The sequence below is a fragment of the Rhinolophus ferrumequinum genome, chromosome 12 (assembly GCF_004115265.2).
Source record: "Rhinolophus ferrumequinum isolate MPI-CBG mRhiFer1 chromosome 12, mRhiFer1_v1.p, whole genome shotgun sequence".
Classification (NCBI taxonomy): Eukaryota; Metazoa; Chordata; class Mammalia; order Chiroptera; family Rhinolophidae; genus Rhinolophus; species Rhinolophus ferrumequinum.
Window position 1 is genome coordinate 67,944,643 of NC_046295.1, and position 24,043 is coordinate 67,968,685.

Below are 24,043 nucleotides of genomic sequence, written 5' to 3' on the forward strand. Positions count from 1 at the left end.
TATAAAAGATTTTTGTTTTCTGATTTATATTCATCTCCATTTCCTAAATTTCCTGCCCGGAGCGTTTCAAATTCTCTTTTTTATAATCAGGGAAAAAAAAATACATGAAAAAGAACGGCTAGTCACATCCACAGTTATTATTGTTTTTGGTGTGATTCCTCTGCAAATGGCAGGCACATTTTCTGTCCTTTTCTTTTGCCCCCTGGTGAGGAAGCGCTTAAAGAGATATTTGATACCGAGATTAAAATGAGAATCTCATTGGAACAAGTGATTTCTTCCTGGACATTATTGCAGTATTAAAGTTGTCCATTACTGTCAATTTTTTTCCCTTCCTTAGCCTTTTCAGGAATAATGTAATTTTTTGAGAGGCTTTCATTTAAAGTAAAATATTCATGATCCCCAAAGACACGGCCACTGGAGGGAGGTTGTTTTGTTCTAAATATGTCCTCTGGGTTTATCTGCTCTGCCTGTCCTGTCTTTCCTCTGCACAGGCCGGGGAGAGGAGGAGGGTGGCTGGGGGAGGAAGGAGAGGGCTGTGTGTTGAGTCAGGGCAGAGACAACAGTCTACACAGGAAGACTAGACACCAGTGCCCAGGCAGCCTCTGCCCATCTATTCCCGCTTGTCCCAACTCAGAGCAGGCTTGGAAGGGGGACCAGCAAGCAGCGCTGCTCTCCAGGGGAGCGAGGCAGAACATATGAATACAGGCTATTCATGCAGCTCATCCACTTGGTGGCATGACATCCAAAAGGAAAAAAAAATACGACTTCTTGTGGCTGTCAAGACATTTCCCAAACCATCCGCCTCTCACCACATCTCATCATTCCAACCCCCACTCCCTCCATCCGTGGTCCTTCCTGCATTCCAGTGCTATGTCAGCTTCTTGAGGTAGAGGCCGTGCTCTGTGTTTTCCTACTTCTGCAGAGCCTAGAACAGAGCCTGGTACGTAGGAGGCTCTCAATAAATAACTATTTACTGGTTCACTTACTCACTCACTTTCATTCACCCATCCCTGACCCCCATCTTACCTAACTCTATCCTAGATCTCCACCCAGGGATTAGGGGTAGAGTAAAACTCTGGGATGGGGGAAGGTATTTTTCCTGGTAATTACAAAAAAAAAAAAAAATTAACTCTTGAAATGTAACAGCTGCTTTATTAGGACACCTCCAAAGATCTCCAAACCAAAACAAATAATTCTAACAATTCATGCCACTCACGTGGAACCACAATGTACCAAGCATTTTACATCCACGATCCCCGACTGTCACCATAATCCAGAAAAATAATTGTTAGGTCCCATTTTTCAGAAGGAGAAACTGAGGCTCAGAGAGGGGAACTGCTTAAGGACACACAACAGTCAGCGACAGATCCTGGGTCCTTCCCATTAGAGCACAGCATCGATCCCCAGACCACAGCAATGTGGCTTTAGGAGGTGGTGAACTCCCCGTCACTCGGGGTATGCAAAAGGGATAATCACTCAACAGGGATGCTGTCGACCTGATAGCCCCCTCAGTAAGGAGGATAAGACTGATGCCCTTCACAGCCCAGGTAGGCTCTGCAATTCTATGATCTTATGAAAAATGAAAATGAAGGAAGGCGCAGCAGATTTTAGACACGTTTTACAAAGCACTTGTACACCCATGATTTCCTGTGATCTACATCTGGGCCCCTCTTTGAAGTAGGACAGGTCAGGGGGGTGATGCTATAGGACAGTGGACACAGCATCAGCTTTGGAGGCAAGACCAACTGGGTTTAAATCCTGACTCGACTTTGGACTAGCCATGTCGCCCCGGACGAGATCAATGACTTCTTTAACCAGTTTAAAAGGGGACAATAACACCCTTTCAGGGTTACACGGATGAACACATGCACAGTGCCTGGTCCCTAGGAGACTCTTGACACAGGCGGGTTCTCCCCTGTCTGAGATCAGATGACTTGTGCAAGATTTCCAAGAGCTTGCAAGTGATAGAGGGGACTGAAACCTAAGTCAGTGACGTTTCAGGGTCTTCCCTGGGAGACAATGTCCCGCTCAGTGAGATGGCTCGATCATCCATCAGGCGGACCATTCTCCCTGGGCAGTGGTTAAGATATCCAACTACTATGCCACAGAGGCAAAGCCAGAGTCCTTACATCTTAGGAAAGTCCCCGAGGAAAGGGTAGGAGAGGAACTGGGAGAAGAAGGGCATAGTGGGATGGGATAGAAACGGCGGAGCCTCAGGAGAGCCTGCAAAAGCTTCTCTGTAAGGGAGAGAGTGAGCTGCAGAGTGGAGTGAAAAGCGCAGAAGACCTGGAGCCAGGGCACCTGGGTCCAGTCCTGACCGATTTTCTGTGTGACCTTGGGACAGTCCTTCACCTCTCTGAACCTAGATTTCTCATCTATAAAACGGGAAAAAAATAATACGCACCCCCGCAGGATGGCTCAGCACCCACATTCAAAAATAAGCTGTGGAACTGAAGCGCTTTCAAATAAGAGAGGCGTCTGGTTGGGTATGGGTCCACTGATTTTACCTTAGAATGATTTAAAAATGAACCTCGAGCGATAAGCCAGACACAGAAGGACAAATACTACATGACCTCACTTACGTGTGGAATCTAAAAATGTTGCACTTGTACGAGCAGAGAGCACACTGGTTGGGGGGTGGAGGAAATGGCGAGATGTTAGTCAAAGGATACAAAGGTTCAGTTATTATACAGGATGAATAAGTTCTGGAGATTTAATCTGCGGCATGGTGACTATAGCTAATAATACTATAGTGGATACTTGAAATTTGCTAAGAGAGCAGGTCTGGCCTGGGCTCCGAGTCGGCCGTCTCAGGCAAGCCCGTAGCTCTGCACGTCACAACACATAATCGGAGCCCAAGAAATGGCAGGTCCCGTTTGAACCCCATCCCTCACAAAGGGGCAGGCCTGGCGGGGCCCATCGTGGAGGTGCTGAAGACTGATACGCAGCTGGAGACCAGGTGTGTGGTCAGGGAGGCTGGGCAGGGGCCACATGTATGTCTTACCAGTGAGCAGCTGGAGGTCCGGGAGGGGCTCGGAGAGGACCCCCCGGCATTGTTCCTCCACAGGCAGCGGGATCACCAACAGCCCGTCGGCCAGCTGAGGAAAGTCCTTGATGAAGTTGTTCTCCCTGTGGAGAGGAGCAGAGAGACTGCGAAATCGAAGAAGTGAAGGCTGCTGGGGGCTGGGTGACAAGAGGGCAGGAAGCTTGTCATCAGAATAGAGACTCAGAGTGGGTAGGCGGCTCTGCTGCATTACCGCTGGCTCCCTGAATCCCGGCTCTGAGAACACAGTGCTGATGACAGGCTCTAGAACCTGACCAGCTGGGGCCCACCAATTCTGGCCCACCACTTACGAGCTGCGCAAGCTACTGGTCCACTTAGAACCTCAGTTTCCTTGTCTTTAAAGTGAGATCTCAGGGTAGTTGTAAACCCTGAATGGACTAAAACTGTCAATTGCTTGAGACACAGTCTGATGCTCTACAAACTATATACGTGGCTGCTGACGTCCCCTGGTATTAGCAATGATGATGGTGAACCAGACTGTGAGAGAACTTAGGACAGCGTGGAAGGCTTGCAGAAAAAGGGGGCGAGGTTGAGCTGGAGAAAGGAAGGTTTGAAAGAAGGGGTGTTTGTTTGTTTAAATGGAAGGGTCCTAAGAGATCGTTTGGATCCAACTCCCCCTTTTACAGAGGGGGAAACCAAGGCCTGGAGAAGGGCAGTGACTTGCTCAATAACAACCGGTGGGTTGTGCTCAAAACCTACGTCTCCCAACCTGCAGGCTAGTGATCCTCCTCCTGCCCTAACTTCTTTGGGTGCCTCTATAGAACACAGAACTCAGGGGGGCTTCCGGGAACTGAACCCTGAATAAAGGCAGTCGTAAGTGGGGTGGGCAATAGTGCATCCCAGGGAGGCAGGCTTTAATCTTCTAGACAGCAGACCTGTCGAGAAACAGAACAGCCTGCCAACAGAGGTGGTGAGCTTCCTGTTTCTGTGAGCGTGCAAGCAGCCAACTTGGTAGCCACTTGGCATGGATCGTATCGAGGTCCCTTCAGACTCAGAGGCCCTCAGAGTTAGACGTACTAAGCACAGTTACAATCTGGGAGAGCGATGCTTATCACTTCATTTGCCACCTGGAATTTGCAAACTTGAAATGAAAATCAGAAAGAGGAAAACTACAATATGTGCTGCCAAGCAATGCCTTTGCAGCCTGGATCTCAGGCTGGTCACAAGCAGCTGTGCAAGCTGTTAGGTGGCCTGGTCACCTCCCCACCTGGATTCCGCATCCCCGCACTCCCCACCCCAGGCACCTGAGAAGTTCACCATCAATTCCTTTATTCAGTCAACACCTTCTCTGTGTCTGACCCCTGAGCAGGTCAGAATCCAAAAGAGGAGACAAAATCCTATCTTCAGGGTCTTTATCATCATCATCATTGTCACCTCTGACTATTTCTTTATTGAAGTCTCATAATCTGCTAGGATCTGGCTAAGCACTTTGCATCCATTTTACCACTCAATTCTCACAGCAGCCTTCAAGGTAGTTATTATCTTCATTTTACAGATGACGGAAAACGACGGTCAGAATGAGGAGGTGGCAGAGGTGGGATTTGAATCCCGGTCTGTGTGACGGCACACCTGGTGAGGGAAGGCCTGGGCCTGGGACTGTCTGCGTGAGTTTGCAGGTCCACACCTGTACCTGAAGCACGCTGCAGTAAGCGTGTCCGGTAACACCCGTGCATGAAGCGTGTGTGCCTCGGGGGGCGTGCCCCGTCCGGCGGCGGAGCTCTACTTGTTCCTCTCCACATGTGCCTGTGATCGTGGGGGTTGCCTAGGTGTGTGTGTGTGTGGTTGGCCTTTGATTTGTCTGCAAACCTGAGTCCCCATTTCAGATCTTCTCTGACAGTGTTTCTGTAATCCACAAGGAAGGGAGACCGTCTCCACCCCCATTTCTCTGTCCTCCAATCCCCCTGCCTCTGGGGGTAAATCCAACCTCAAAGGGACAATGTGTCAGGAGGGCTGGGAGCTCCTGGTGCCCCTTCTTGGACGAAGGTTTCACCTCTGAGATTCCAGGAATCAGGGAGGGTCTTGAGGAAGCACCTCAGAAAGAGGGAGAAGATGGAAAGGAGGGAGTTCGCAGGCCAGTGTGGAAGGCGGGGAGGGTGGCAAGGATGAAGCAGAGGATGAGGAGACAGCAACAGCAAAGACCAAGGGTGTTCCTTCAGCACCGGGGCCCTTCAAAGGCCACGTGGGTGATGGCAGTTCTGCGCGGCCTCTGCCAGCAGGGGGCGCCCAGGGCCTGTGCATCAATGGGCTCTCTCGGGCGGCAAAACTTGTTGGGAGCAGCAGCCTAGCAGAAAGTTCCTCTGGGCTCAGATCCTCAGAGGGGACCCAGGCTTCGCAGCTTCAGTTCACCTGGGAAAGGTGACAGGGAGGCTGGCGGGGTGCTGGCTTCAACTCAGCTGGTCAGAAACCCAATTCAGATTCTAAGAGCTCGTGTGTGTGTGTGTGTGTGTGTGTGTGTGTGTGTGTGTGTGTAGAAAAAGCTACCAGGCAACTATCTAGTCCTAATAATAGGAGGAGGACAGGAAGAAGAATGAGTGATATATCTTGACTGATCATATTTATAAATCATCAGCTGTGTTCTAGGTCGTGTGCCAAGACATGAGTGTGTGGGTCATGTTAACTGCACGAGAACTCCTTGAGACGACTCCTGTTGTTATTCCCGTTTTGTAGACGAAGTCATGGATGCGCACAGAGGTTACAAAACTTGTCCAACCGAGGTCCAAAGTTAGGAAGTGACAGTGGCCAAGATTCCACTGCAACCAACTGGGCTCTGTAAGCACAGCTTCAGGGAGTCAACCCAGAGCCCGGACTCTTTATCACTGAGACAACCTGAGACCTGGCAGTTCTGTTGTTTATAGTCAGAGTGAAATGTGGTTTTGTGCCCATGGATGTGGCTCTGGGTGTGTGTGTGTCTGTGTGTGTGCGCACGCGTGCTCGTGCGTGCGTGCACACACACACACATACATGGATGTCGTGCTTCAAACAGACAGGGCCACTGTTTCTTTAGATAAACATTTCCCTCCCTATGAAAACAGCTCAGTCTCGGTTGATATTATATAGAAACGATTCATCATATTTGTAAGACAGTAGACGGATCCTGGGCCCCATGAACTCAGGGCCGTTCCAGGAATAAGAGGCCTCATTCACCTCATGTTTAGTGGGGTCTCTCACGTTCCGGGGATGGCTCTGCACACAAGGGATACAGCGGAGGGAAGTCAGGGGAGATGTCTCCATTTACCGAGACCAGGAGCAAACGCAAGCACTGCAGGAAGGTCTCCAAGGCTTCCACAGGCCAGCCCCTGCCTACTCCTCCTGCCTCAGTTTACGAGCCAGTGCCACCCGCCCACTGCTCTCCTGCTGCACCAACGTCCCGCATCCTTCTGATGGAGGCTGCATGCTTCCTACAAAGGAGCCCACTGAGGCTTTGCCCGCCCTCTGAAAAGCTGTTGTCCCCCACAGTGCACCTGGCCCACTCCTACTTGTCATTCAGACCACACGTTATTTCTCTGCTTTGAGAAATCTTCCCAGGAGCAGGTCTGTTCCTTTGTCTCGTAGCATCTTGCTCTTTTCTTCCATGAAGGGCTCCATAGTTCCTAAGCCTAGATGGGCTTGTGGGGGCCTTATCTGATACCTACCTCTCCCACTGGACTCTGAGCTCCATGGGACCACGGCAATGCCTGTACCATTTCGTGCTGACCCCCTGCCGCCCCCCAGGGCCTGGCACAGTGTGCATGACGTGGGCGTTCAATGAATATGTGTTGAGGGAACAAAGGGAGGAAACGCGGAAGCGAAAGTAACGTGTGTATGACCTACCTCCTTGGATAGAGTCCTTTCTGATGTTTTAGCACATGGTTCTAGCATGTTTCAGAATCCAAGGACATTAGGGGTTTGCGTCTACAATTACAACTCTTCCACAAGAAGCTTTAAAAATCTAATTTCTTCCTTTAACTTTCTTATGTGCATAGGCATCCTGGCTCCTGGGGAGCTCAGAGAGTAGCCAGAGGCCCCCCCTAGCTAGTGGGGCCCAGATGGGAAAGGTGATCTCTCCTCCCGCCCTCTTGGTGTGTACGTGTGCACAGGGGTGCCTCCACCTGGGGTGGAGGTGAAGGGAGTAGGTGGGGTGAGGAAGTCCAGCAGTATGCAAGAGTCCCATTGAAAAACCACCTCTCGCATGAAACCATTTCAGTTTTCCCCAGTTGGAATACATCTTTCCTATCACTTCTCTCTTGTGCATCTTGTTTTGTGAATGGATTCCAGAAGTGGTGGATAGGGCATGGGCTCAGAGGTCATACAGACACGGCTCCCAAATCTGGCTGTGTGACCTTGGAGAGGTCACTTACACTTCATAAGCCTTAGTGACTTCATCTGTAAAATGGGGGTAATGAGTTGAACGTCAAGGGGTTGGGAAGAGGATTCATATCAAATTATCTTTAATGTTCAGTCTTTTTCCTGAATCCCATACTAGATTCTGAACCTCTTGAGAGCCTCAGAGAGCCCAGCACAGAGCCTGCTCACCGTATAACCCCCCGGAACATCTGTTTGACGGTGTGTAGAGGTGAGGGGCAGGCCCCTTCTCCTTCCATGGCCCTTGCGTATGGCCTCTAAGTGGCACACACCTACAGAGCATTTCCACGGGAGATGCACCTTGTGCAGTCCCTCTGATCAGCCAGGCTGACAGGAGCCACAAGAAAGGAAAGCTGGGCTCCTCGGCAACCTTTCCCCACCCTTCCCCAGGATTTCCCTGCCACTCGCCCTCTTTTAAGAATATGTGTGAGTGTTTTGGATACATTAATACACAGCCACCAGCATGAAAGAGCCCATCACCCCTAGTTCTGGGGAAATTAGCATTTAAATTGAGGTATTTCAGGGAAGTAAATCACACCAGAGAAGCCAGCACTGTCTGCAGCCTTTTCTTAGTGGAAGGAAGGCTCAGAGCCGTGGCCTAGGAGCTGTTGAGTTGGTGGTGGCGGTGTTGGGGGCGTGGGGAGGGGGCCACTCTCCCTGGCTCGCCCTAGGCTGCCCAAAGCTGCCTAAAAGAGTGGCACCAAACACTGAAGCCAATGCAGACATGTCCCCTGGTTTAAACCGTGTCCCGTCCCTCTCCCGCACTGACAATGAGCCTTTCTGCCAGGTACAGGAAGAGACTGGCTGAGATGTGACTTCCTCTGGATCAAGCAGTTGGGACACCTATTCTCATCGTGGCTCTGTCACTGCCTGGCTGGGTGGTTTGGGAAAGTCACTCCTTGCCTCTGGAACTAGGACGGTGAAAGGCTGGTATACAATATTTGTTTCTCCCAAGATTGAGAGGTATTGGGCTAGATTTTCCCGAGTCTGTAGGTGCTGGGGTCTCCATGGTGTTTAAACCAAGCCCCCCCCGCCTCTCGCCGCTCCCCCAAACTCCACCCTTCTTGGGGACCAAGTAGAAAGTTTGTTTTCATGTGATCTGCTTCTTAATCACGGGTCTTCCTTTAAGTTCTCTAGGCAAGGACTCCAGACTTAGTCATTCTTTCATTCAACTGTTTATCCATTCATTCATTTAACACGTCTTGACTCTGCAGGTATTCTCTGTCCTCACGTTGCCCATAGCCTGGTAGGAGACCCATACCCAAATGCTTCTTATGTGTATGCGAAAGTGTGCCAGGTGAATATGGTTTTGAAAACATTAACAGGAAGCATTTTTCATTCCTCATAAATCATATTTGTCCATGGCGTCTCACCCACGAATCAAAGGCATTCATCCCTTCGGTAGAAAAGCGGATGCCATCCAGAAAAAAAGGGGGTCATCGCTCAGCTTTGAATCTCAAAGCTGACTTTGTAGTGTCTTGAGCTATATAACAGTTTCAAAAGCCAGCCTGTGCTGGGAGTGAAGGCTCCATGACACATCAAAGCCAAACCGACTGATTCAGATTGCGCTCCTATTTTAATGCACAGACGGTGCAGACTGTGACCTCAGAGGAGTTCCACCAGACAAGAAAAGGAACGAAAAAACCCTTCTTTTTGCCAGGAGTGTTGGGTGGGATTGCTGAAGAGAGAAGCCCAAGGCACCAAGAGTTCGGACCTGCGAATCAGCAACCTCCCGTCTGGCCTTTTGGAAATCAACCCACATTCCCCACTCACCCCAACCCTGAGGGCCATGTCAACAAATTCTTAAGATATTAACAAGGGTCTGGGGGAAATTGCAGGGCAGGTGAACAGGATCGATGGAGCTTGTTCCCCCAGATCAGGTTATCGTTTTGGGGGAGGGGTTGTGAGCCCCTTTATCTCACAAGCCAATGGGAGCTCCAGTGAGTGGGTGGCAACAGGTGAGTAAAAGACGGCAGAATTCAGCCCCCCAGTCTGGTACCCACCGGGTAGATGGACTAAAGCTGATAATACTTCTGACATATCCCCATGCTCATGGAGACAGGGATGAGGGAGGGGTGTGAGATTAGAACAAGGGGGCTTCAGAGTGTGGTGACTTTGGACTTTGGCCGTGGATTCCAGTATGTCGCCCTTCTCAAAAGACTGCCCAAGACCTCCATGTTCACAATGGATGCCACTGCCAGGGCCCAGAGCCCAGTTCAAACGAGAAGGTACAGAGTGATTCTCAGGAAGGATCCACCAGACCACGTTTGTGCCAACGTCCTCCTATCTGCACCCACCTGTACCCTGAGGCCAAGTGGAGGTGAGGGGAGCTGGCCTGGTAAGGAAAAGGCAGGGTTGATTGCTGGGAAGTTCAACTCTGAATGGACTAAACAGTTACCCTAAAGAGGATGCTCCGTAGCCTTAATTGCCAAGTTGAAGTACATTTTTGTTATCAGCAGAACAGAAGCTTAAGGGGAAAATTACGTCAGCCTGTAGAAAATTATAAAGACTACAGTGTCACGTGTAACTGAGTTGTAGTGGAGGAGTGTGTGAACAGTTTTCTTACCAAACAGATGGTTATAAGGCAGAGTGATAACTCAGGGGAGGTTCAGAGACCAAGGGAGTATAGAGGAGGGACACTTGACACAGACTGGGGAGGTCAGGAAGGCTCCCCGGAGGAGGTGAGCCTTGGCAGATTGGGAGGGGCTATCCAGGGAAAGAGCAAGGAAGGGAGCTATTGGGGGGGGGTCTAGGCAGGAAGAATAAGATGTGCAAATGTCCAAAGGGGGTGTCTGTGTGTGTGTGTGTGTGTGTGTGTGTGTTTGTGTGTGAGAGAGAGAGTGCGTGAGTGAGAGAAATAGAGAGAGAGAGAGAGAGAGAGATTGAAGATCGTACACTTAGACGGCGCATTACAGAAATGGCACATTATGGAAGCTGAAAGAAGCTAAGATTTAAGATGTAAAAGCTTTGAGAAAAAGGCGAGATGGGCTGGAGAAGAGCAGGTAGAGATCAGATCTTTTAAGGGATGCTGAGAAATGTGGGTTTTATTCTGAGGGCAAGGAGACCCATTATAGGGTTTTAAGCAGAAGAGCAATGCTATCTAACTGGAGCTTTAGAAAGATTGCCTGGAGACAGGGTGGGGGCTGGACTGGAAAAGGAACAAGATGGGAGGAAGGGAGCCCAGTTCTGAAGTTTTGCAACAACCCAGACAAGACGTGATGGAGTAGTCGTAAGACGGAACATGGAGAGGTGCAGATGTGATAGACTTGGGGAGCAGAACCTGCTGGGATCCGTCATCAGTTGCACATGGCGGGAGTAGAAGATGGAGTCACGGGATATGTCAGGCAGCACTGCCCGCAGGACCCCACCTCCCCTGGAATACTTTATCACTGAGCACCAGAGCTCTCTGGAAGCTTTTGTTTACAATGACCATGGTCTGAGAACAGACCAGTGTGTCTGGGCCCATCACAAAAGTCTTTGCCTGCTTTCTGCTTCCACCAGCCTGAGTTCATCTCAGTGTGAGAGCTGCAGGAAGATAGCCAGATCTTGAATAAAACCCCCAGCATTTCATGTGAGCTTGACCACCTCCAGGTCGAGGCTTTCCGGGCTGCCCTGCCATCTCTTCCTGGGCAGAATGCAGCTCATGACCCCTACCTTCTGGGCTGTTTCAAGGATCAGGGATATGAAGTTGCTTCCCTGGGTAAACAGGGGCCTACACTTAGGGGGACGGTGGCATCTCAGCCAATGCTCACAAAAATGATGAGAGAGAAGACAGAAGCAGGGCACATGTCTTACTTAAAGGTCCCCAGGTTTGCAAGACCAGGACTGGCTACCCACGCATACTCTTGAATTCCAACCCAAAGCTGCTTCCACAGGCATGTGCTCACCTGCCTGACGCCCTTTCAACTGACTCCTCCAAAGCAGAGGCTGCCTCTGATTCTTCTCTGCAACCTCCTCTGAGCCCTCTTGGGGACCTTGCAGATGGCCTTCGTGGTGTCATCTCCTCCAGGAAGCTGTTCCTGAGCCCTTTCTTTGGGAGAAATGTTCTTTGGCTTCCACAGCACTCGATTTTGGCTCTGCTCTGAAGATCACCAGTCTGCCAGATATGGTTGCTCTCTGCATGCCAGTCTCCCGGCCCAGATTTTGTTCTGGGATCTCTTTGATTCTCCTCTAACCCTCCTCATCCACACATCCTGATTCCAGGTTCTGCTACAGAGGCAGCACATAACAGCTGTCTGTTCTGATGTTGCCACCATCCCCTCTCCTGGGGACCACCACAGCAGCCCGTCTTCTGCTTTGACCCTGACGTTTATCATCCCACGGCCAGAATGATTTTCTAAAATGACGGTCCAAATTCAAATCCATCACGAGCTCCATATGTTAGTGTTCTGTTGCTGCCATAAAAAAATCACCGAAACCTAAGTGGCTTACAACAACATAAACTTATTACCTCATGGTTCTGTAGGTTAGATGTCTGGCATGGGTTTCTGGGCTAAAATCAAAGTATCAGCAGGGTTGCATGTTTCCTGGAGGCACCAGAAGAGAATCCATTCTTCAGAGAAGAATCTTTGAGAATCTTTCAAAGCTGGTCAAGGCAAGTCAAGTCCTTCTGGAACCACTTCATTCTGACCTCCTCTCGTCTCCCTCTTCTACTTTAAGGGTCCTTGGGACTACACTGGGTCCACTTAGGACAATCCAGGATAACCTCTTTATCTCAGATTCAGGTGACTAGCCATTTATTTCCACCCGCACCCTTGATCTCTCTTTGTCAGGTAAGGTCATTTATTCATGGGGTCCAGGGATTAAAACATGGACAGCTTAGAGGCCATCATTCTGCCTGACAAACTCTAGTGTCTCTCCCCCCCACCCCCAACCTCCAGTTGGGTTTTGTCAATGGCTCTCCCTTCACTTGGGACTTAATGCCCCTCCTCTGGGTTTCTGCAGTCCCCATCCTTCCCCTATCTCAGCATTTTCACAGTGGACTGCTGTTCCTGGTCACTCACTGGACAAACGGCACAGAAGGCAATGACCATGTCTGTTTTATTCACTACTGTGCATCCAGCCCTGACACAGTGGCTGAAGTACATACTAGGGACTCAATAAATGCTTATTCAGTGAATGAATGGATGCTGCTTAGCTGAAATGTATGGAAATGTAGGGAAGACAATCTGTGGGGCCTGGGTCACTGCCTTTTTCACGTCAGCCTCCCTTCCCAATTCTCCCTTTCTTCCCTAGACATATAGCACACATAACATGTATCATTTTAAAGCTAATATGTACTGATTGTTTACAATGGGCTAGACATTATCCTAAGGGCTTTGAACGTACCTCATTTCAGACTTACAATGACCCTACATGGTACTGTGTTTCCCCGAAAATAAGACCTAGCCAGACCATCAGCTCTAATGCGTCTTTTGGAGCAAAAATTAATATAAGAATGGGTCTTATATAATATAATATAATACCAGGTCTTATATTAATTTTTGCTCCAAAAGACGCATTAGAGCTGATGGTCTGGCTAGGTCTTATTTTCAGGGAAACATGGTAAGTACGCTTATTCTAATTTTTTTTTTCTTTTTTAAGTGAAGGAACAGAAGTATAAAGAAGTTAAGTGCACAAAGCTAGTACGCTGGACTTTGAAAAGTCTAACACCATGTTCTTAAAAAACACTATGCGAAAATATGCTAGTAATGTTTGATTACAATGTTGCCCCTAAATGAAATGCTGAAAAGTGAAGGTTGACTCATTGCAAATACCAGTCCTGGGAGACGGTCCCAGACGGACGCCCGCACGATGGCCACTGTTCTTTATTGCACACACGCCATATATGGTTGCGCAGGCTTTTTCTTTCTGCCCTTCTTGCTATAAACTGAATGTTTGTTTGAGTCCCCCCAGAATGTACATGTTGAAACCTAGCTCTCAGTGTGGTAGCACTTGGAAATGGGGCTTTTGGGAAATGCTTCACTCATGAGGGTGGAGCGCTCATGAATGGGGTTAGTGCCCTTATAAAATACCCCCGAGAGCTCCTTGTCCCTTCAGCCATGGGAGGACTCAGCAAGGAGGCGCCATCGAGGCGCCAGGAAGTGCCTCTCAGGAGACACTGAATCTTCCAGTGCCTTCATCTGAGACTTCCAGTCCCCAGAACTGTGAGAAATACATGTTTGTTGTTTAAGTCACCCAGTCTCTGCTATCCCGTTAGAGCAGCCCGAACAGACTAAGGTGAGGAAATGGGGGCTCAGAGAGGTGATGAAATCAGGGTTGTCAGCTTCCCTCCACCGCTCATCTCTCTGAGCATGCTCAGACCTGTTTTTTGCTCTCCTGCCCCACCCTCATTCATACACTGGTACACACACACACACACACACACACACACACACACACACACACACACACACTGTGATGTCTGGGTTACACGTTGCACATGCTTTCCCTCTAAATGCAAAACAGCTTTCACCAGTGCCACCAAAACTCACTAAGCATTCCAGGCATGGCTGCTACTAACTCCTGCCCTGGTAATTGTGATCCCTGAAATGGAAAGAAATTGCAGTCTAGAGAAACATGATCTTCTCCCCAGCCACTTCGTTCTCCATCTCCTCGCCTATGTGTGTCAGCACTGGAATTCGTCGTCCTGTCATAATACCAGGAACAGGCTGAGCTGCTGTCACTGGAGCTGCTTCCTGAACTTTTCTTCTTGTTCTCAAGGGAAAGTATCAAAGGCCTTGACATAAAGCTTGAGAGCTGGAGGTGGGGGAAGCTCGACATTACTAGGTCCAACCTCTGCATTTTCCTAACTACTATCATCTCTCTTTTTCAGATGCTATACGTGAGATCTGAAGAGGGAAGTTAGTCTTGCCCGGATCACACAGCCCAGATGCAGCCGAACAGAGATTCCAGTTTAAAGCCTGCCTCTGTACACAGATCTGCAGGGTCTGAAGGAAGAATCCTCAGGCCTGAGGTGGCAGCTGAGCCTCAGAGGGAGGGTTACTGCTTGGCCCAAATCTCTACCCAGCCCCAGCTCCCACCTGCAGGCTCCAGTTTACCTCCCTTGTTGCCTGAGAGGTCTAGCTGCTCATTTTAACACAACCCAGAGCAGAAGCCAATATCCCCGGACCTTTAAAAATGCTTCAAGCCCAATTAGGATCGTCATATTCCGGTGTCCAGTGCATTCTCTCTTCTCAGGGCACCTCCATCCCACAGTGCCATTCGCGTCTGTGTCTCAAGAGTCTAGCATAACAGTTGTTCCAGAGTAGGGGCACAAAAGGCATTCGCCAAATGGGTGCAAGGCCTGGGCTATCAACTCCCCCTGAATCCTGGTGAGTATTCTCACCACTGCTCATGCACCCTCAGTCCCGCCCTGGATGGAGGGCCAGTTCTGTGAAGCTGTGCCACTAACTTGCTGTGTGGCCTTGAGCAAGTCCTGTCCCAGCTCTGGGGACCTTTTCAGTCCCAGGTTATTTCTTTAACTAGCCCAGATGCCCCCAAATGTCTCTAACACAGAAGCCGAAGAAGAAGTCATCAAGGTGGGAGGCCTGTTCCCATGGGCACTTTGTGCCTGCTTTCTTACCTTTTCTGGAGCCACCCTTGCAGCCACACACACCTGGATTTGCACCCTGGGTCCACCTCTCATTCCCTGTGTGGTTCTGGTTGAACTTTGAACATTGAACTTTTTCTGGGCCTCTGTTTGCTCATCAGAACAATCTGAATACTAATCACTCTTGCCTCGCAGACTTGTAAAGATTAAGAGAGTCCGCAACAGGAGTTGCTTAGCAGAGGCTGTAAATAGCAGACTCTCAATCAATGATACATATTGCTGTTGTTGAGAGCACTGTTCTAGCAGGTTTATTTACTTGATTCTCAAAAAGTCGTCTTGAGTAGGAATAAGAAAGATACAAATTTTAGAGCTTGAATGAACCTCAAATTCTCTTCTTTTACCCCTTTCTAGAAAGAATATACAGCTTATCCAAGTCACATGCTAGAGCTATAATGAGAATCTAGGACAGGTGGCTGTTAATTTGGACTTTTCTTTACATCATGGGAATTCTTTTTTTTTTTTTGTTCTGGTGGATTTGATTCTTTCCTACTTCATACACGACTCCTGACCTCTAGAAGAATCATTAATGCTAAAGGCGATATCCCAGTACCAAATGTGGAACAGCTCTCTTCCTATCACAGCACGCACTACAATCAGTGTGGGTGTGTCTGCTTCCCCCAAGTTGGGAACGGGCTGTGTCCTCTCTCTCCTTTCCAGCTCCCAACAAAGCTTTAGACACACAGCAGATGCTCAAAAATATTTAGGAAATTGAACCTCCAGTAGGTCAGACTCCAAATTAAAAGAAAAAAAAGATGTTTCAAAATTCCTAACTTAAAGCAACAACTAGGAAAAAGCCAAGCCACCGTTTAACTGACCAGACAGTGTCTACGCATTTATAGTTACTTCATTCCTGGTAGTAGTTAGACAGGAAGAACTTGTTTCTTTTTTTTTAAATGTTAACATTGAAAACCAAGCCATGAGGTGCATTTTAGAATCAGAACTCGTGACCTAAGGACTGCTGATTCTGTTGTAAATGTGTCACTGGGATCACATCTCTGAAAGTTTCTTCCCTTCCGTCTTTCCCATCTTCCCCAGGGCACCTTGGAAGTCTTTCCATACAGCCACTTCTAATGAGCTTTGCAAAATGAAAAACCTGCTGCAGTAAAAGAAAATCTAATAGCAATTGCTTTCTTGTTTGCATTCTCTCTCTCTTTTTCTCTCTTTTTATTGGTCATTAGCAATGGAGAAAGAAAACCCCAAAGGCAGGAGAAAGGCAGCAATATTTGCACGTGCCTTCTGCAACACTGAGTTCATGAGGTGCCCTGACTGTCTCTCATTTCCCTTGTTTTCAGTTCCCACAGACCTGATAGCAGTTGCAGCCAAATCCAAAACCTAGTCAGTGTGTGGGCATTAGCCACGCTAGTTGACATCATTAGTTTACATCATAGCCAAGGTGAAGTGTGTACATTGTTACAGGACAGTTGGAAAGGGTTTGTAAGTGCTCCTTAAAATCAACGGACATCAAGACTTAAAAAGGGCCCAGGAAAAGGAAAATCCAATTAATGAACACAATTTTTGGTCTTTTCAAAATTTGACACCAAAATGCAATTTAACCCAGGTTCTAAGACCCTGCTCCTCGCTGCCAGCCTCTTTGGTTACTGGTCATGTTGTCATATGCAAGCCGATTGTCATGCTGAGCCTCTGGTTTATCTGTATTAACCCTAAGCACACCCTGAGAATGGATCTTATACGCCACCTTTTCCTAGGGGCCTGATTCTGAGCAAGTTACCTTCATGTCATTTCAGGAGCCTCACTTACCTTATTGGTAAAATGAGGCTCTTCATAGTATCTACTTCTATAGACTCAATTATGAAGATTGGCGTGTATTTAACTGTGTTACTTATGGCTGTCATGCATTTCCTAGGATGAAGGATAGGGCTTACTGTCAGTAAGCAGAAACTGGATATAGAGACTATGTATGCGGTAGAGAGCCTGCATACAGTAAATTTAACAGAAACTCTATTTGTTAGAACTATGGGAAACTGGGATTAAGAAAGAAAGAAGGAAGGAAGGAAGGAAGGAAGGAAGGAAGGAAGGAAGGAAGGAAGGAAGGAAAGGAAGAAGGACATGGCATAAACCTTGCCCCTGCCTTTTACAACGTTGGATAAGTTGCCAAATCTGACCAAGCTTCAGTTTTCTCATTTGTAATAGGGGCAAAATAACAAACAGTGGTGATTATAAGTGTTGAGGAACTAAATGAGATGATATAAGCAGGTGACATCTGGCACAGCAGAGTATGTGCGCCGAAAGCTTAGTATTATTACCATCATCGTTATTATTATTTGGGAGGCAATTTAGGTTTTAAAACTATAATATGCATTAGAAAATCCCAAAGAATCCACAACAGTAACAACAAACCTCCTGGAACTAATAAATGATATGGCAAGGTGGCAGGACACAAGGTTAATATATGAAAGTCAATTTCTTTCCTACTTGCCAGCAACGAACAAGTGGAATTTGAAATTAAAAACACAACACCACGTACACTGGCACCGGCACCAACAATTTTGATATACTTAGGTAAATACGTACAAGATCTGTATAAGAAAGACTACAAAACTTTGATAAAAGAAACCAACAATCTAACTAAATGGAAAGATATTCCATGTTCATGTTCAATATTGTTAAACTGTCAGTTCTTCTCAATTTGATCTATAGATTCAATGCAATCCCAATCAAAATCTCAGTAAGTTATTTGATAGAGATCAACATACTCATTCTAAAATTTAATATGAAAAAGCAGAAGACCCAGAATAGCCGACAGAAAATTGAAGGAAAAAAATTAAGTCAGAAAACGGACACTACCCAATGTTGACTTACTGGAAAGCTACAGTAATCAGGACACTGTGGTACTAGTACAATAACAGACAAATAGTTCAATGGAACAGAGCATAAAGCCCAGAAACCAGTCAACTAATTTTTGACAAAAGAGCAAAGGCAATTCAATGGAGAGAGGTTAGTCTTGTTGAGAAATGGTGCTGGAACAACTAGACAGCCACATGGCAAAACAAAACAAAACAGAAACAAACAAAGAACCCCCCCCCCCCCCGCACAATAATAATTTAAACACAGGCCCTGTACGTTTCACAAAAATTAACCCCAATTGGTCATAGACCTAAATATAAAATGCAAAACAATAAAACTTGTAGAAGATAACAGGAGAAAATCTTGGTGATATTGGGCTTGGTGATGCATTTTTAGATACCACACCAAAACCAAAACATATAAAAAAAAACATATTAAAAAATGATAATTAAAATAAAAAAAACTGCTCTGTGAGAGACAACATTAAGAAAATGAAAAGATAAGCCTCAGATTGGGAGGAAATATTTTCAAAACACATATCTGATGAAGAAGACTTATATTCACATTGTACAGAGAGCACTTAAAATTCCACAATGAGAAAACAACCAGGTTGAAAAAGGAACAAAAGAGCTGAACCTACACCTCATCAAAGAAGATACACAGCAAATAAGCATATGAATAGATGCACAACACTTGTTATTCTGGAAATGCAAATCAAACAACAATTAGATACCACAACATAATGATTAGAAAGGCTAAAATTCAAAACACGAACAACACCGAATGCTGGTGACGATGTGGAGAACGTGGACTAGTTTACTGCTGGTGGAAATGCAAGATGGTATAGCCACTTTGGAAGACAGTTTGGTGGTTACAAAGTTAAACATAGTCTGACCACACAATTCAGTAATTGTGCTCCTTGATAGTTACTCAAATAAATGGAAAACTACTGTCTACACAAAATCCTGCACAGGAATGGTTATGGTGACCTTCTTCCTACTTGCCAAAACTTGGAAGCAGCCAAGTTATGCTTCAATAGATGATTGGATAAACAAATTGTAGGAGATAACATACAATGGGATACGTTTCAGCAATAAAAGGATATGAGCTATCAAACCACAGAAAGACAGGGATGAAATATAAATGTATGTTGCTAAGTGAAAGGAGCTTTTTGAAAATTCTACATACTGTAGGATTCCAACTACATAACATTCTGGAAAAAGCAAAGTTGTGGAGACAGTGAAAAGATTGGTGGTTGCCAGGAGTTCAGGGAGGGATGAGTAGGTGACGTAGGAGATTTTTAGGACTGTGAAATTATTCTGTATGATACCGTAATGATAGATACACAGCATTATGGATTTGTTAAAACCCAAAGAACTGTATAACAGAAAGTGTAAACTATGCACTTTAGTTAATAACATTGTATCAATTAGATCATCAGTTGTTAAGAAATATACTACACTAACGCGTGAGGTGTTACTAATAGCAGGAATTGTATGTTTGGGAGTATTGAGGGTATATGAAACTACTTTGCTTAATATTTCTGTACATTGAAACTGCTCAAAAACGGTCTATTAGCAAAAATAATAATATGCATAGGCAAGTTATTAAATTAAACTTTATTGTTATAGAGGTGACAAACTATAGCTCTCTAGTCAATCTAGCCCGCACCTACTTTTGTAAATAACATTTAACTGGAACGAGGTCACACCCATCCCTTTATATACCCTCTGTGCCTGCATTCCTATTAAATGGCAAAGCTGAGCCATCGTGATAGAGCTCACGTGGACCACAGAGCTGAAAATATTTGCCATCCAGCCCTTTACAGAAAAATAGTTTTCTGGTTCCTGATTAGAGCACGGACTTTTAGGCTGGGAAGTACAGTTAGACGTTGTCCAGTTCTATTGCTTAATAAACGCTGGCATCCTCGCGTCCGTATCACCCCAGGAGGAACAGCTCCTTAGACTAATTTGACATCAGAAATCAGTCCCTCTTCCTCCCTCTGCTCTTCCTTTGTGTCACCAAGCCCACTTTCTCCGGTCTGGAAATTGCCCACGAGTTGAACTTGGGCGTGTACTCGTCACTCCGAGCCTTCATCATTCTGAACCACACGCTTCCTGAGCCCATATTCTGCTTCTCAGCTTCCTGGTAACTGGCCTTGCTGTTCACGACAATGCCCTCGGCCCCTGCTTTTAACTTTTACCTTCAATGCCAGGCTCAGGTGTCCTAATGATGGCCTGGCTCTGAAAACTGCTATGATAGGCTAGATATTGGCCCCTGGAGATATCCAGGTCCCAAAGCCTAAAATCTGTTATTTTAAGGACAGAATTGTGTCTCTCCCCAAATTCATAGGTTGAAGTCCTTGCAATACCCCCCAGCACCTCAGAATATGTCTGTATTTGGAGATATGACCTTTAAAGAGGGGATGCAGTTAAAACGGAGCCAGTAGGGTGGGCTCTGATCCAATCTGACTGGCGTCCTTATAAGAAGAGGAAATCTGGACACACAGAGACAGCAGGATGTACGAGAAAGACCATGTGAGGAGGACACAGTGAAAAGGCGGCTATCCACAAGCCAAGGAGGGCAACCTTGGAAAAAAGCTCTCTGAAACCTTCATCTTGGACTTCGGTCTCCAGAACTGTGAGCAAATACCTATCTATTTATTGTACAAGTCACCCAGTCTGTGGGGTGTTGTTATGGCAGCCCTAGAAAACTACTACACCTTATAAAGCAAAAGGAACTTTTCAGAGGAATAGTTAAGTGCTCTGAAAAGTTACCCTAGTGTAAGTGCTCTGTCCACATTCCACTAAGGATCTTACAGTGGGGAGGTTATCTTGGATTCTCTGGGTGAGCCGTCAGTGTCATCACCTGTGTGCCCATCAAGAGAGGAGCAGAGGGATGTGCCTACAGAGGGGGCAGAAGGGCATGTGAAGATGGAAGGAGAAATTGCAGGGAAGGGGCCACACACCAGTGATTGCCAGCAGCTGGAAGAGACAAGCAACAGATTCTCCCCCAACGCCTCTAGAAGGAATTCCTCCTCCCACTTTTGATTTTAGCCCCGTAAGACTCAGTTGAAACTTCTGGTCTCCAGATCAGTGAGAGAATAAATGTATGTCGTTTTAACCACTAAGTATGTGGTACTATGTCATAGCAGCCATATGAAACAAGTAAGTGCGTTTTCTCAGATAACTACCATTTGGGGTTTAGTTTGGGTCCATAGCCACCCTCCTCTCAAGCAGGGGCCAGACAGCCCCTTAACCCCTGTCCTGCCCCAATAAGAGCAGCGTGTTCGTGGGACCTGCATTTCTAGGAACTCCGAGGAACACAGGCTTTGGTGGCAGCTGGTGTAAGTCTGAATCCCCACTCCAAAATGTTTCGTCCAGGTGACCTTGGGCATATTGCTTAGCTCACCTAAACATCAATTTCCTAGTGGTTAGTGAATGGGGATCAGCGTATCGACGTCCTAGGGTAGTGGTGAGGGTTTGCAAGGGGACAGGTGAAAGGAAAACCGCACATTCTAGAATAAAGCAGTTGTTTAATATCCTCAGTGAGTCCTGGTAATGGGTGCTCTCATGAACTGTGTTAGGTTCTCCAATAGTTTCAAGTGCACGTGATTTCCTTTTTTCAAAGCCAATGAGGGACTTTGTAAACCATGATTTTGGGGTTGAGCTCTGACACAACTGCAATGAATTTGTGCCAATTACTTCCTTCTCTCACTCACCAGTATGTCTGACTCTCTGTGAGAAGTTAGAATCCAAAAACAAAAAACATAAGAACAAAAACAACAACAACAACAAAAAACGCATGGTCATCATTAACGCCAGTCCTGCTGTTTAGCTCTTAAGGGAGACTGAGTGGCTTAACTTCAGAGAGGCTAAGCCACTTGCCCAATGTCACACAGCTAATACGTGACAACTCTGGGACCTGTGCCATCCACTATGTCACTGTAGTGCTTCCAAGGCTAGGCCTATCTCTCCAAATTCTGTACCTAAAACAGACTATCTGCACTTTCCACACTTCCTGAACTGGTGCAGCTGTTTCTTGTCCAGAAGGCCAGACTTCCTCCTTCCATCTTTTGGGGACATCCTTCTCCAGGGCAGCTCCTAGTGAGGAGACAGATGGAACAGCTCCAGGCAGGTGGTGGGAAGCCCTCAGTCTCTATGCCCTTATGTTGGAGAATGTGGTGACACACCTAATATCCCCCTGACGACCCCCCCCACACACACACACAGGAAACCAGGAAACTAGCACTCAGAATGCCTTCCCACTGTCAGCAATCCAGACCATATGGTTAATTAGCTAAAATTTGCAACCGCATCTGTGATGCTATTTCTCTTTTTGGCATGTGTGAACTTAATTACTGAAGCCATGGGAAGCCCTTGGCCCACTGGGAGGGGGGTGGGCATGGGGGTTGCTGGCCATACCCATGGCTCCGGCAGTGGGATGTGTGGGTGGTTGAGGGTAGAGAAATGGAGGATGGAGAGGGGCGTGTTTGGCCAGCAGAGGATGGGATGTTGACAGTAGTTGCCTTGAGACTGGGACATGATGTCACAAGTCCCCCACCTGTGAATGCTGGCAAGCATCCACAAAAAGAGGCCAACCTCCCTGCAGGATGGAATGCAGGGTTCCTTCCCTGGTTACCCACTGCCCTTCAAATTCTACTCTTAGTTACTTCCCCGAATATCTGTCTCCCCAGCACATAGCACTGTTTCCACAGAACAAGAGATAGGACGTATATCACAGAAGATATCCAATAAAGGAGGTTTACTGGCCCAATGAACGAACAAACCACTCTGAGCCTTCGTTTCCTCATCTGTAGAATGGATCATAAAAGTTATATTATACCATTTTGTTAGGATTACAGGAAATACAATACATGCAGCTCCCATCACAGTCCCTGACATAATGATAGGTGTTCAACAAGAATTGGTTGAATGAATGAATGAATGAGTGAATAACAGAATCAGAGCCACTGAATGTCAGTACTATTAGAAGCCTGAGAGATCAGAATCTGTCTGGCCCTCCCACTGTGCCTCAGTTTTTCTCCTTAAAATGGGGGCAATAAAATCACCTACTTTTTGGGTTGCTTGAGGATTACAAGAAATAACTTACGTAGATTGTTTAGAAGAGGGCCTGGAACGGAGTAAGCTCCCAGCAAACATGGCTGCTGTTGTGAATTATACTGAAATGGGGAAGCTTCCTGCTAGTGAGGGCAGGGCCTTCAACAAACAAATCCGTTTGTGGTATCTCCTGGATTGTAATCCAGGGGTCCTCCTCTCAGCTCGTGCTGCTCCTCCCTGAGTCCCAGGGCTCACAGGACGGGTGTGTGCCAGCTCCCCGGGGTCACTGGTATCATGAGGGAAACAGACCCCCCACTTTGGGGATCATCAGACTAAGAAGTAAGTCAGGGTCAAGGGATACTTTGACCCAGGTGAACAGAAGAGTCTTGTGGATTGGGGGGCTCTCATGGACTCCCACAGATGTTTTTCTAGATTGTGCCATGGCTGTGAGGACAAATGGAGGGTGAAATCCAACCTTGCTCTGCAAGCCAAGCTCAGTGCCCACGCAGGGGTGTATCTGCGCAGACAAGTCTCCTTTTTCTTACTCATACACAGGTGCTCGGTTGGCAGCTGTGGCCTTGGGGATCCTTCTGGGGTCATTGAACAGTTTGGGAGCAGAAACCTCAGCACACTGGGGCAGACGTTCGTTAGAGCAGCTCAAAGTTGGTCTCACTCATCTCTCTATCCCTAGTTCCCAGAAGAGCATCTAACCCAGTGGACACTCAAGCACATATAGATTGAATAACGGAACCATCATATTCTTAATATCTATCACAGGACCTACTGTGTGGTATGGGCTCAGCGCGTGCCAGATAAGTGTATGACTAAAAGAGCAGACGTGTGTATAAGAAAAACAATGACTTCCTAGACCCTTAGCCCTATACAGTATTAGTAGCTAGTTTATTGACCGGTGACTCCATCCAGGCATAGTATAAAGACCTGTATGTGTATTATCCCCGAAAATCTCACAACAGCTTTGTAAGTAACGTTCAAAGATCATTTGCAATGTAGAAATGAGGGCACTGAGGCTTCACAAGGCTCAGGGGTTTGCCTGTGGTTGCCTGGCAAAGGAGCAATGCTGACATTAGAACTGGTGTTTCATTGCCTGCAGCGCCCTTTTTACCCACCATGCCCTTCTCTACTGGGTAGTTGAGCTGGCTAGGGAGACATCAGGAGACCCCC

The 24,043-nt window shown here is 47.0% G+C and overlaps 1 protein-coding gene across 5 annotated transcripts in view; it reads right to left on the reverse strand.

Moving 5' to 3' along the window:
* Positions 1–24,043, reverse strand: part of ASTN2 (astrotactin 2) — an 836,425-nt gene that overhangs the window by 237,769 nt on the left and 574,613 nt on the right. For all 5 annotated transcript variants that reach the window (XM_033122811.1, XM_033122810.1, XM_033122808.1 and 2 more), the window contains one exon: positions 3,005–3,129. In XM_033122811.1, the coding sequence (XP_032978702.1) occupies positions 3,005–3,129 (125 nt within the window). The remainder of the gene's footprint in view (positions 1–3,004; positions 3,130–24,043) is intronic.